This window comes from Lonchura striata, chromosome 8 (genome assembly GCF_050655825.1).
Source record: "Lonchura striata isolate lonStrDom1 chromosome 8, ASM5065582v1, whole genome shotgun sequence".
Lineage (NCBI taxonomy): Eukaryota > Metazoa > Chordata > Aves > Passeriformes > Estrildidae > Lonchura > Lonchura striata.
Window position 1 is genome coordinate 16,907,999 of NC_140710.1, and position 14,075 is coordinate 16,922,073.

A 14,075-nucleotide genomic window follows, 5' to 3' on the forward strand; every position below is an offset into this window, starting at 1 on the left:
TTGTTAAATCATGAAAAATTTATTTTCATTACATATACATGAAGGTAAAAGATTTCAGTCAATAGTGTTTTGAACAAGCATTTCTGACATGAGCCTGTTAGTGTAGCTAGGCTGAAACTTAATGCAAAGTTAGTGTTTTGCCTTTATTTAGTAATTCACTTTTAGTGTGTATATACAGAATTCATTTTCCTGTTAGAATACCAGAGACAGTAATATCGCAACATTTACATTCCTCATATAAAATGGAGTAATGTACAGTTTCAGCTTGGTGTAGATACATAAATATGTACAAATAAACATTATTGTAATTAACATATTCAGACCATTTATTATTTAGCAACATCAAAAGCAGATGCACATATACTTAAGTGAAAGTAGTGAAAAACACCTTTATGACATTAGTGACCATTACTTGCTTATATGAAGTAGTACAGATAAAGGCTTGCCTTTCAAGCCTTCTGTGGGCATCCAATAACTTCAGTAAAAAACCAAAACTAATTGAGAAGCATAAGATAATTATATATATATGTGTGTCATGATCAGATGGTTCACTAGGGTCCATCTTGATCACAAAAGGATAACAATGTAAAACATACACATTTGTTCAGAGCATAAAATATTGCACAAAAGCAATTTCTTTTGAGGAAAATAATTCCTGTGTTTGTGAACAGCAAAACTGCTTCTTACACATTAAAGAAATAATATATTTGCAGTTTCTAAACCAAAGAACATTCAGTAATACTGTCAAAACTGTCATCCATCAACTTCTTCCCGGCCTGTTTTATGGCAATGGTATGTCATTAGCAAGATTTGGCAAAGAGAGAAGGCAGATAGACAGTACATGTATATATATTTATCACAGGCCAGACCAAATCCAATAGTTACCTAAACCAACTGCTGGATGGTTTCAGTTCCCTCAAAATTTCAGCCTTAAAGAAATATGGAAGTCCTTCAGTGCTAGTCACAGTGATAATCACACAGTAGTAGAGTAAGATTCCATTCTTCTCTGCTTAGAAACCATCTTGTCAGAATTCCCAGTCTGAAGGGCACTTTCCTCAGTATCACTGTCACTGCTGTCTACAAGTGTGTGATCCAAAGACATCTGACCAGTCCTCCTGGGAAGATGAAAGTTCACCCCACTCTCCTGTATGGAGTTAGTTATAAAATCTTCATCAGAAGAATGAAATGATTCATCATCTCCTGTGAAATGGTTGACAATGTGAATCCCATCAAAAGTGGGTTGGTCTGAGAAGTTTCTCTGGCCTTTTAGACATTTGATCTGTTAGAAAAAGTGGAAGTTGACAGTTAATCACAGCTCAAGAGTCCAACAATAAAAAACCCAAACAACAAAAACCAACCAACCAACAAAAAAAAAAAAAAAAAAGCAAAAAAACAAGTGCATTTTCAAGAAATGCCTCATTGAACTCTTACTGGGTAAAATGAAAGATCTGAAAGTAGCACATTTGATGAGCACTTCGAGTATTACAGTTTTAAGGCTTAATAATCAAGGTACCTAGAATCAGTAATGGGAGACTGCTTTTACTGCATCTTTAATATCCCCACAAGGGTAGTGTCTATCTTCTAGAGTGGCCTATTTGTTTTGACAGCACTTTTGGCCTTAACATTTTACTTTCACAGCTCCATTCTTTCTCATATTGCTTCATTTCTTACTTGAGAAAGCCCCCCCTTCAATGAGCAGAGTCCCATGTAAATATTGCGTCACAGAAAAAAATCCCCAAGAGTATGTTTAGTTCAGTCTACATTGTAACATTGTCTTAATTATCTAATTCAGATCCAGTGAGATTTCAGATCAAGTAGTATGAGAGAAACATCTCTGTACAGCATAAAGAGATTATAGTTGCAATTTTAAGAGAATATCAAACAAGAGAAAATTACTATCTGACCATGCAGAGATAACATTGTAATTCAGTGTGCTGCAGAGTGATACACAATTTTAACCATGAATTCAAACTACTCAAAACTAAGACCCAAAGCACTGAAGTTTGGCAAGTCCCCTATTAATTTAATAAAAAATAACTGCAACTCATGGAAGACATTCTGGAGGTGGTTGTTTTTGTGGTGGTTTGGTTTGTTTGAGCTAGAATTTAATTAGCTTTTAGTAGAAAATACCTCAGGGTCAGTTTGACAGTCTATGAGTATTAAGATAAAAAATCCCAAGGATGCAGATAAATATTAAAAATGGATTATGGAACCTTCCTAATGTCACTCTAAAAGCATAAAAGATGTACCTAGTGCTAATTTGGAAGCAGCTTTTTACAGTAAGAGACCTGGAGAATAGAAGGAATAAAATGCTGAAGGAGTTTCTTTACCAAAATCTGCTTGATGTTTCAGAAATCTGAAGCAATATTCATTTTGATAAATAAGAAGTGCTTGTATGTCCTCGGTACTGACACCAATAGGAGATTTTTACCTGTCCATGTGGGGAAGAAGGCATCTCTGTACTTACCATGGGCTTAGGCAGAAGATGAAAATAAAAAAGGAGTTGAAAAAAGATCACAAAAGTCATAATCATGCTAGAAGCCATTAAATTGCATGTTAGCATGTAAAAACTCCAACTTTTGATGTTATAGCAAAAAATCCCTGTTAGGAATATGGGTATATGATGTAGAGCTAAACCTTTGTGGTTATTATGCATACTAACATTAGTTTTTGGCATTTTTTTCACATACATATAGGCTGCTGTTGTTTCATGAGGACTTTGTATAAAGACAAGAAAAACAGAACTCCACACTTGTATAGCATAACTCATGATGCAAGCAAAAACAGCTTATATCAAATATAAATATATCTGGAATAGATAAATTTAACTAGCTTATATACCTAGATGCAGAAGGACTGGTACAGACATTCTTGTGTTATTTAGAAATATTATTCCTGAAAATATCCTGCAATATGATCAGATTAGCTTCCACATGAATTTTCCAAAACAGCTATCAGTTTTAGTCACTAAGAAAATAAAACACAGAAAGCCAACAATTTCTCTCCACCCTTACCACAGGAAAAAAAAGAACTGCTGTACAAGTGACTACAAACTTCATATTAGAGTAAGAAATTATATGCTTTTAGGTCTGTACAGTTAAGCCATTGGTTCACCTGAAATTATAATGCTGATACTCAATGTTAGTTGTTTTGAACACTCAGAAAGCCAAGCCAATGACCTCAACTGTTTTCCTGAAGAATTAAACATGATACCTTTAGATGAAGTTATTTAGGTAACATGACAAAATCATGGTTTCACAGTTTTAGGCAACAGGTGTTCCAAATGGGAGTCTGGAAAATGCTGTTGGTGAAGATAATCATGAATAGACACCGCCTTTGCCAATTCCTAAAGGGAGTCTCAGAAAACACTGTGTTATCTTTGTGCATCCTTTCATTAGAATAACAAATCTCTGACTTTCCAGAAACACTTTTGATCTGCAGCTTTACACTTGCCTGCCTTTTTTTCTAAGCACTCCTCACATGCAAGGATAAACATTCTGCTGTGAAGAAACACAACATACTGCAGAGAATACACACTACCTGTCTATCAATGGTCATAGAGCTCCAGAATTTGTCTGCTTCAGAAATGGCCACCTCAGCCGGAATACTGTGGCATAGACCTTGTTTGTATTATGAGAATCAACAGGCTGGAGAGCAGCACTGCTCAAGAGGACAATGGGGCCCTGAGAAAGGGATGCTAACTCGAATCCACACCGTCCTTGGGCAGTGTGGAAGGCTAACACCATACTAGGCTGCACTGACAACGCCAAGTGTGCTTTCATAGTTAAAGATTGTTCAGTGGCCCTTCAACCTAATATTTGTTCAGAAGCACTTCTGAAGGAGCTTGATTATTTGGAATTTTTATTGCAAAAAGAAAGCTTTGTATGGCTTCTTAAAGTATTTGTAACAACTTGCAGACAGCCTGCACTCCAATGCAATTAAATACCAGTGGCTAAGGCCAGTGTAAAGCTCTAAAATTGAGGTTTCCTAAAATTAAGTTTTGCACTGTCATATACAGTCTAGCAAGTGAGACTCTACACTTCTAAAAGAAAAGCAGTGTCTTTTTTCAAGGGAGGAACATTACTGTAGTCCTATTGGCTCAGGGCAATGGTCCATCAGCCTAATATGGCATCTCCAACAGTGACAACAGGATGTTCATATTATCAAGCCTCCGTTCTCTTCACAGGCCAGAAGCTGTTGTAGCAAATATGAGTGAAATCTTTCTCTAGCTGCTTCGGCATACATTTATAGATCAGCTGTCCATCCTATCATTTGCTGTCTACTTCCACATCTTCCCGTGGCAGTAAATCCCAGAAATTCCTTTATTTGTTTTAAACTAATCTTTTTGTTTTAGTAACTGCCCCTGGATCCTAATGCAGGATCAAGTGGTGAAAAGCAGTTCTGTGGTCCCTATTCTGAAACTTACATCATACTACCTTCTTCAGTTTTCTCTCTAGAACAGATTACTTCCAGTCCATTTTAGCCTCTCATAAACAGGCGTTAAGACAACCATCACTCAGTTCCCTTTAACTTTCCTACAGACCTTCTTTAAACTTTTGTACATCCATCTAGATACCAAGTGGCAATACAACTCCCTTTATTTGGTTTTTAATACACTTCCTATTAATTCCCAGTGTTGCCTTGTCTGATTTGGCTGGTGCTGCATGCTAAGCCAGTGTCAGGGGACTCAATACCAACTGAAAACATCTTTTCTGATTTGTAACTACCAATTCTATGTTTGCTGTTGTGTAGGTATGGCTTAGATTTTACAATAGATGAACAACCACCTTATTCACAGTGAAACTAATCTGTCAGCTTTTTAAGACAGACATGAGATTCTTGTCAGTGTTCTATTTGAACACGGGAAAAATGCTTAAGGTAGGAACTAAAGCATTAGGCCAAGATCTTGCCACTCATCTAGCCAAGCATATAGAGACAATGGCAAACCCAACAAAGGGTTTGGGATGAAGGATGTGTGGACCCAAGCCAAACACTCCCCCCATACCCTAGTTCTACACTATACTTATCCCTGAAAGAACTACAGCCATGTTCAGCAAACTGTGGACTTGAACCCCAGGGTCTCTTAGTTTCTCTTCCTTTTTATACAGTCGATATTGGTTAAAGGCTTTCAGTTTTGGGTCCAGCCTTCCTTCTTGTGAAGGGAACTAGATCTCTGTCACTCCAACAAGTAACATTTAAAGGAACCTGTGTTTACTTTTTATGCTTCAGTTTGCAAGAATCTCAAATCTGATCTCTCTAAAAAAAAACCAAAACAACAAACCAAACAAAACCAACCAATAAAACAGGTCTGGTAAACCCCATTGCTTTTAATTCTCAAATCCAAGTCATATTGTCTAGATGACTGCAGCTTCAACCCAGTTTTCACTACATACAACACATTCACATGCTCTTTAGGACATTTCAAAGAGTTAATAACATTATATGAACAAAATATATATAATAATTTTCCCTTCAAAAGCCAGCTGAATCAAGAACAAAATCTTAATAACATGCACATTTATATACCTTTTTGTGTCTGAAGAATTCAGCAGTTTAAAGACAAACTGTATGTCTGCTGGTCAACATATGAAAATATTCTACTGTACATTCTCTTAACAGGTAACAGTGTACTTCCACAAATACAGAAGAGATGAAAAAAGGTTAACAATCAGATCCTTGTACCTTAAAATAAACTTTCTTACCTGATGCTGACTGTCTCATCAAGCCAGGCATGAAGGAGAAATAGTAAAGAGACATTTAGAAGTTTTAAACAGTTCAAAAGGTGTTCCATATTAAATCATAGAATCAGGATTGAAGGGTAATAGTCAGTTGCAAGCAAGTTATATTTCTAAGTCCCTTTGGTTTTTCTGAGTAGGGAACATAGGTTAAACTTTCAAGAAGCACTTTGTGAAAGAGTTCAACTTAACTCTGGGAGACATTTTTATGTTGCAACCTGTGAGGTTTTAAGCTAGAGTTCAGTGGTGAAAAGTGGAACTGAAATGCTACTATCTGCTCCCTTTAAAAGCTTCAATCAGTAATTAATTCTTGAAATTTACTCAATTCCAAAGTAGTAAAGATAGGTTTTAACAAAGCTTGCCAATAAATATTAAATTTAGTCACAGTACAATAACCAAGAAGTACACAAGTGAGATTGAAATATGACCATTGCCTTGGGTGAATAAAATTGGTTTTGGCAGAAGGCAGTATGTCAATTTAAATGTTTATTTAAAGAATAAAGATCCTAAATTCTCAGAGCTTTTACTTATAAGAAGAAGAATCTAAAATCAGAGTTCCCTCTTTATTTGTTCTAACCTTAGTAACAGTTGAAACTCTATAAGATTTCCTACTTAAAACCCAAACATGATTCAAAAGAAAACTAGAATGTTGCTGAAAATATGACCTAACCACATTTAGTTGAAGAAGCAAGTCATAAGGATTTTCAAATACCCTTCCTATAATTCTGAAAAACATTGTCAACTTGGCACCATGAAAACAGATTTAGAAAATAACAAGCCAATAAAAAAATCAGTTATTATCTATTCAATTATAATCACATTTAACATGAATAAAAGCAAATTAATTGGAATTCTTAAAAATTCCTGAGACTGTCCACAGCACCTAATGGGATCCCTTCCCCTACTTAACAGCTGACTGGTACTGAGTGATGACTCTCACATTGTAACAAGATGACTCCAGTTTAAAGCATACAGTAGTACACTATCACTTCTTTAAAAACACTCCCACTAACTTCTTTTGGAAAAATGCTTGTCACAGCAAATCAAGTAACTGGAGCTCCTCCAATGAAGTAGTGGGAAATACGTTGCCCTTAAGGACACAAATATCAGTCCAGACAAATATTACATCCAGTGGGTATTACAATGCAGAAGCCATTCTTCCTCTGTACTCAGCACTGGTTAGGCTGTACTTCAAGTGCTCTTTTCAGACCTGGACCCCTCAATTTAGGAGGGATGTTGAGATGTTCAGACACATCCAGAGAAGGGCAACAAGCCTGGTGGAAGTTCTAGAACACAAGCCCTATAGGGACCAGCTATGGGGCACTGGGGTTGTTCAGCCTGGACAGGAGGGGGCTCAGGGGAGACCTTATCACTCTCTACAACTCCCTGAAAGGAGGTTATAGCAAGATAGGGAGTCTTCTCCCAGGCAATCAGCAACAGGACAAGAGGACAAAGTCTTAAGCTGTGCTAGGGGAAGTTTAGGCTGGACATTAGGAAAAAATTCTTCACTCAGAAAGAGTGGATGGACATTGGAATGGGCTGCCCAGGGAAGTGGTAGAGTCACTATCCCTGGAGGTGGATGCGGCAGTTATTACCATGGTCTAGTTGATAAGGTGGTGTTGGGTCATAGGTCAGACTCAATAATCTCAAAGGTCTTTTTCAACCTAGTTAATTCTGTGATTCTGGAGTTTATAAATTGATTCAATCTAATATAGCTGCATTATCATTTATCCACTTCTCACTTCCTCAAGGAATTGCAGCAAAAAAACCTTGAAACTGGCAAGAGTACCTCATCGGAAATCAAAGCAAGCAGTAAACTCCAGGCTGGATAATTCTACTGCGGCCCAAGCCAGAACAGTGGTGAATGACAATATTAAATACCTGAACAGACCTAGGCTCCTTTTTCTGGCTGTGCCAGTATGGCTGCTATTCTTAAAAGTTGAAAAACCCAGAGTCTCTGGACTGACTTTTTTTTTTTCCATCTATAGAAGGCTTAAAAGCAACAGTAATGAGGTACTACAGCATTAATTGAATCTGCCCCAGTCATCATTAGCTCCTTAGAAACCAAGATTGTGCATGTGATTAATTACTGAAGTCTCCTGTTTAAGGAAACTATTACCTTTGTTTCTGAAACTCCTACTTTTAAAAGGATGACCAAGATATTGCTGTACAACCTGAAATATTTATCTCAAATGAACTTTGCTGACCATACCACTAAAAAGAGATAAAACCCCTCCAGCATATTGTAAGTGAAAAGCAAAAGAGCAACAGAGAATTTCCAAGACTGAGTAATTTCAGGCTTTGGGTTTTTTTTTTTTTTTAACACCATTTAAATATTTGGCTTCTGTTTTAAACTGCCAGCTTCTGTAAGTCATATTCAGTCTAAGAGTAATACATAATCCCTATAACTGTCAGGAAGCTTAAATCGAATCTATGGAATAAAATATACTGGAGCTCATCTCCAGTTGTCCACATGTCTATTTCATACTGCTCTGAATGTACTCTTACATTTATTGACTCAATTTTTTATAAAAAGTGTGTTTTTTCAACATTATAGTTTTGAGACTACTCGAGCTAAAATGAAATATGATGTTAAATTAAATGTATGTTGTATATCAGTTTTACCATGGACAAGTCTGCTGCATTGTAAACGTGACAAAGATTAAAACCAGCAACAAGTGTTCAGACCAGAAGGTTTCCAGTGAATCAGAACAGGAAACCAATAAAGCGATCAATGGGAGGTCATGACTTTTTGATCACTGTACTATATGGTTAAGTATCTGGTTTTGATCTAGTGCAGTCTAATCAAGTTTAACTTTGAAGTTAGGTATCAAACATACAATTGAAATAACAATAGTGCTGAGAAATACCCAACTTAAATGCTATTTTGAAAATAAGTCAGTATTTAGTAACTGTGTCAGGTTTTATTTCTTGAGGGAATTTTTATAAAAGCTGACAGGTTTGTTGTAGTGAGACTGTGTGTAATTCCAAAGGGAGTTCCAGGATGACAGGCCTAGGAATTTTCCTTCTATCTACTAGCTAGTTATTTATAGAAAGTTCCCAGAAACTCTTTCTACAAGAAGCTGTAATGGAAGTGTTTGTTTGGAGTGAGGACACAGCAACAAAAATATTTTAAAATAGCAGTACAATCACATTTAATGTACTGCAATTACTACAGTCAAGAAAACACCTAAATCTCAATACTCCTTCTCCCTACCGTATGTATCTATAAATACAAATGTCACTGAAACCTCAAGTATTAACTAGAATGTACTGGCTGATAGAGACTGAAAATGCACCCATTACAGGCAACAGTTACAGGAAATGAGAATTTCACACTTTTACTCTGTCATTTAAAAGCAGGACTTAAACTCAGCATTTTTAAGTGGACTAAGTAACACTTCTGCTCCTGATTGCAGAAACTACTTTCCTCTGTCCTGGTTGCCACTCAACTTGATAAAAGAATTTTAGGAGGTGTTTCCACACACATTTCCACTGTTTGCCCCACTTATATTCAGATAAGCTTACAGAGACCTATAACAAACTAACATATAGCAATCTTCTCCTGAGCTTGTTTTCTCCCATAGCTGGCACCTAATACATGGGTATTATGGGTGCTAATACACAATTTTTGCAAGGAACAACCACTCAGATAAACCAGCAGAACCTCAATTCCTCTATTTTTCAATCCCCCAAAATTTAATTTATAGGCAGAAAAACATGACAGACCCTAACATAGTTCTAATCAGTAAAAGACAGGTCACACAGCTTCAACAATTATAATGCCATTATAAAGCAATAACTTTATCTCTCATCAGTTTACTTGCTTTGGCAATCCATACAAAATTTAAAGGACACAGTATAACTAATTGTAGCTAGCTATATTTATCTCTAATGCTGCAATCAAGAACTATTCCATTGCTCAGTAAGACAGATCTGGAGCTGTGATGTGTAGGATGCAGTCAGTAAAATGTTGATAAAATCAGCAATCACCAATCTTCATTTATTTTGGCACTGAATTGAATCTGTCAGTAGTGGCACTGAAACAGTTAAGATTCATACCAAAAACCATTCCCCTCATCCAAGTAAACAAAGTCATACCTGTTCCATTTAAGGACAGACTACACCACTGTCCTGGTTATATTGATCACATTTAGAGGTTTTCTTCACCCTCACGAGGGATGGAAAATATTTTGTTGACTGTGTTACCAGGGGAAGGGAGAGGAATCAGCTTTATCTGACACAAAGATGACAATTCATGGAATGAAGTACCATCATTATGGAATCAATACTGTCATTTAGGGCAAGTGTAACATGTCTGTGTTAATTACACTGTGACCACACAAAGTTAATTGAATTTAAAAAATGATGGTCACAAAAAATACAGGGATTCCATTGTGTATTCCATCTGCACGTCAATTACTTATTTAGTGAGATAGTTTCTAAAGGTAGTAGCTTTATTAAGGGCATTTAAATTGGAGAAAGCTACTGGATAATTAAATCTCCCAATCAATTCAGTCATTCAGTAATAATCTGGGTATTATCAAGCTAGTATAACATCTCAAACTCTTTTAAGGACAAGCTGAGTTAAAGAAATAAAGCAATTCACTTTTCTACAGTATAGAGTATATATTTAACTATCCTGTGTAGACAAAGCTGCTACATTAGATTGGGTGTTTGCAAACCACATGACCTCACAAACGCTATCTTATCACATCACAGGTTCCTCAGACTGACCACAACCACTTAAATCAGACTCTGCCAGCACAGAGGTTCTGTAACTTTGACACATACTAGTAAAGCAACTACATTTTTTAGCTGTCCTTGCAAGAGCTTTATTTGTGGGGAGGGAAAAATCTGATCATCTCTTGTCCAACTGTTCTTGCAAGATATGGTAAAAGAAAAGCACATGATTTATTGTGCTATAAACTTCCACCACAAGCTGAAATGCTTACTTTGTAAATCTGAGGGCTAACATATTTCCTTTCAGGGACAACATTTCTTATCAAGTAAGAAAACATTTATAAAGAGTCACATATTTTGAAAGCATTTGTCTAGTAAAAAAAACTATTAAAAAGTGTTAATGTGACTCTAGTCTGTATTGAGAAACAAGTGCTTTACAAGAGTCAATACAGGACTTTCAACCAACATTACTGAGAACTATGAAGGGAAAACAATGGACTAAAGTAAAAATTGACTGGAATTAATTCCACAAATCTAGCTGGTTTCATCAAAGTGAGCAAGTAAAACAACAGTTTCCAAAAGACAAATGTAGTTGTGCTTGTACTACATGAAAAAGGAATAATACACTTTTTCATGAAGAAGTTGGGGGGGAACGGGGGTGGGGAGGGAAAATAACTTGGCAAGAGACTGTGTAAAAGAACATTACATCTAATTGCAAATATTACAGAAAGAGGATGAGACCTTTTGGGCCTTACTGGTTTTGCTTTAGTTCTGATAAAAGAAATGCTACCTATTTCTGTTCCTCAGGTACTTAAATGGTGATAAATCAGATCTCATGCTCATTTGTGCATATGATCTGATCCATTGCTACCCAACGCTGTCTAAGTCTGTCCTCAGAGAACTTGAAAAAATTTCTGGTAGGTAGAACTTGAACTAGAATTCACTTCCCCCAGTTACTCCTCATCTTCATTATGCAAAGCTATGTTACTCCAATTTATTTGCTCTGCTTCTGAATGTAGTCTAGTGGTGCATCAGATAAGAAAACATGTGATTTGGTAAACATTGAATTTGACACAATGGAAGCCTAATAATAAAGCTAACAGATTAAAGGAATATTGCTTCCCATTGGTATTCTATCATCAAGCCCAGATGCAATTATTACGAGAGATAGGAGCCAGGAAATATGCTACAAGTAGCCAGCCCATCTTGTGCTACTCCAATAGGCCACAAGCAGAATCATAATTTTGTTCTCATCTATGGCCAGTGCAGAAATCATAATTTAGCTGCTTGTAAAAACATTCCCTCATCTTTTCAGGGGACAACCTGGATCAATCTGTGCTGGGGCTCAGAACCACTAACTGATTTAAGATTATTAGCTAACAAAAAATACAAGGAGGAAATAATTTGACAGCTTTAAAACACAGTTCACCTACCATATAAATTTATGGTATTTAAGACTAAAGGAACTGTTGATGTGGTTTAATATTTCCTTCTGTGTACTATAGTGCATTGAATTTTATTTAGGCATTAATAGTGTGGTCCATATAGGTGATTTTTTTTTTTAATCCTTCACACTGATGGGCTACAAGTTCACTTTCCCATCTCCATTTTAGTTTCAGCAGTAAAAGCCTAGAAAGCTACTGCAACTTGCAAGATGTACCCTTAATTCAGCCATATAACCAATTACTCTCTTGGTCACAACTTATGCATTATTTATCCTCAAAGTCATTACTTAAAGTGTCTTGAATTTTATTTACACAAGCAAAATCTTTTAAAAGCATAGTATTTAATCTCCAACTTTTATATCTCTTTTCATTAAGCCAGTTTTAAAATGTTAGCTCACCAGGAACACGATCAAACCAAGAGATAACACCTATATCAGAATCTTACTGACTGCATTAGGTTCTTAAGACATAATATCAGATCCATTCCTAGATAAACTATACCTATGTGGAAATGGAAGAGTAGTAAACTAATGCTCACTACTTCTTCAAAGAGCCATCAAGTTTTCAGATACTGAAATGGGAAATACCTTTAAAAACACCCCATTTTCTGCACTCTCAATATGCAAGAATTTAATCTCTAGAATTTCACTTAAAGGTGCTATTATAAAGTCTTCCAAATGCCTGAAAATTATTTTGGCAGAATAGTAATGCTCCAGTTATTTGCCATCAGCCACACTGAGATATCGTTACCTGGACAAGTTGCAGTTTCTAAATGTTGGACCAGTGTGTCACACTATCAGAATTTTGGATTTCATTCAAATATCGAACACCTGCATAAGATTTGCACATCATCTTTGCTTCTTCTCTAAAATATTGCAACTAGTTATTTGTCAAGAAGATATCTCATTAGAAAGAAACAGCTAGGAGAAAACTGTATTCTCCCTCTGACATTGGTCCATAGCTGATGCATCCACCAAAAAAAAAGGAAAAAAAATTAGTGATACTTTCACAATATTCCTCCTAAACTCCAGCAATCATCTCTCTAAATTCATGGCGAGTGGAATAGTCCATGCAGATGCACAGATGTCACAGTAAAACTGAAAAATGGGCTATCTTCAACATCCATACTCCCGCTTTCTAAGGAAAAACTATCTTTAGTAAAGGAAGCACTGTATGTTCTGTATGTTGCTGTTGTCTTCATAAAGTTGTCCTCTAACACAGACAGACAATCCACATCCTCAATCCCAAACTGTAGAGGCTTTTGTACAAGCAACACATTAGGCAGAACTCAGTTTCTAATATGAAAACTGTTGTAAGGTTAAACCAAATCTAGATTTGAAATACTATAGTACATACAGATAAAACCCGGAAATTTTACAGCAAAACAAACACATTAAAGGATTCCAAGACGGACAAAAATCACCTAACAGTGCGACAAGGGCAAACTTTGTAAAATTTTATCTGAAACAACTTAAACTTAAGTACTTTGGTCCTAAATCGCAAAGTCTAAAAGACTGGAAACCACTTGCTTTTGTCTCCAAAGGTGTCTTGTGGTCTGCCAGTGTAGTTTGTGGGTAAGCACATCAATTCTAATCTTTTGTACCACCCCTGTAATCTAGGTAAGACATACAAGCCTTGCAACATCCAACAGGAAGCAGAAGCAGCTGCTGGGTAATATATATAAAGTGACTACACATACAGAAAAGTAGTACGTGAAATGCAGAACTTCAGCAGTTTATAAATAATTTAATTCCACTGAGTTTGAATTAAAAGGAAAAGATGGGAAACTGCAAACAACCTCCTTGTTTCTCCAGTATGATTTGTGTTTAAAAGAATAACAGCTTGTTCGATAGTCATAGTTTTTCTTAAGCCTCCAAATTTACTTAATGGAAGCTTTTAACAGGCCAAACTTCAATGTATTCATTTCCACATAGCTTAACAGCTTTTCTTCAGTACGACCTACTTAGTGATCTATTCTTTTGAACAGTAAAAATGTTTCACAGAAATTGCCTGCACATAACATTTCTGTATCTAAATCAAAGGCAACTTCTGTGAAATACTAGCAATCCTGGTGCAGCCTGAAAGTATCTTAAGCACAGGACAACCTTAAAGGGTCTGCGTGCTCAGGCCATTTATTTTACATCAGTCAAAGCACATGACCTGGAAGGTCAAGTGACAGAATAGATTGATCACTAGACCTTATTTCTCCTGT

General features: G+C 36.2%; 1 protein-coding gene across 14 annotated transcripts in view; it reads right to left on the reverse strand.

Annotated features, from left to right (window-relative positions):
• Nucleotides 1–14,075, reverse strand: part of EVI5 (ecotropic viral integration site 5) — a 72,682-nt gene continuing 58,607 nt past the window's right edge. For 12 of the 14 annotated variants that reach the window (XM_021526204.4, XM_085586459.1, XM_021526183.4 and 9 more), the window contains one exon: nucleotides 1–1,279. In XM_021526204.4, the coding sequence (XP_021381879.3) occupies nucleotides 974–1,279 (306 nt within the window). In that variant the 3' untranslated portion in view covers nucleotides 1–973. Of the gene's footprint in view, nucleotides 1,280–1,683; nucleotides 5,713–14,075 lie in introns of those variants that run through there. The other 2 variants (XM_077785447.2, XM_077785446.2) reach the window with 1 other exon arrangement.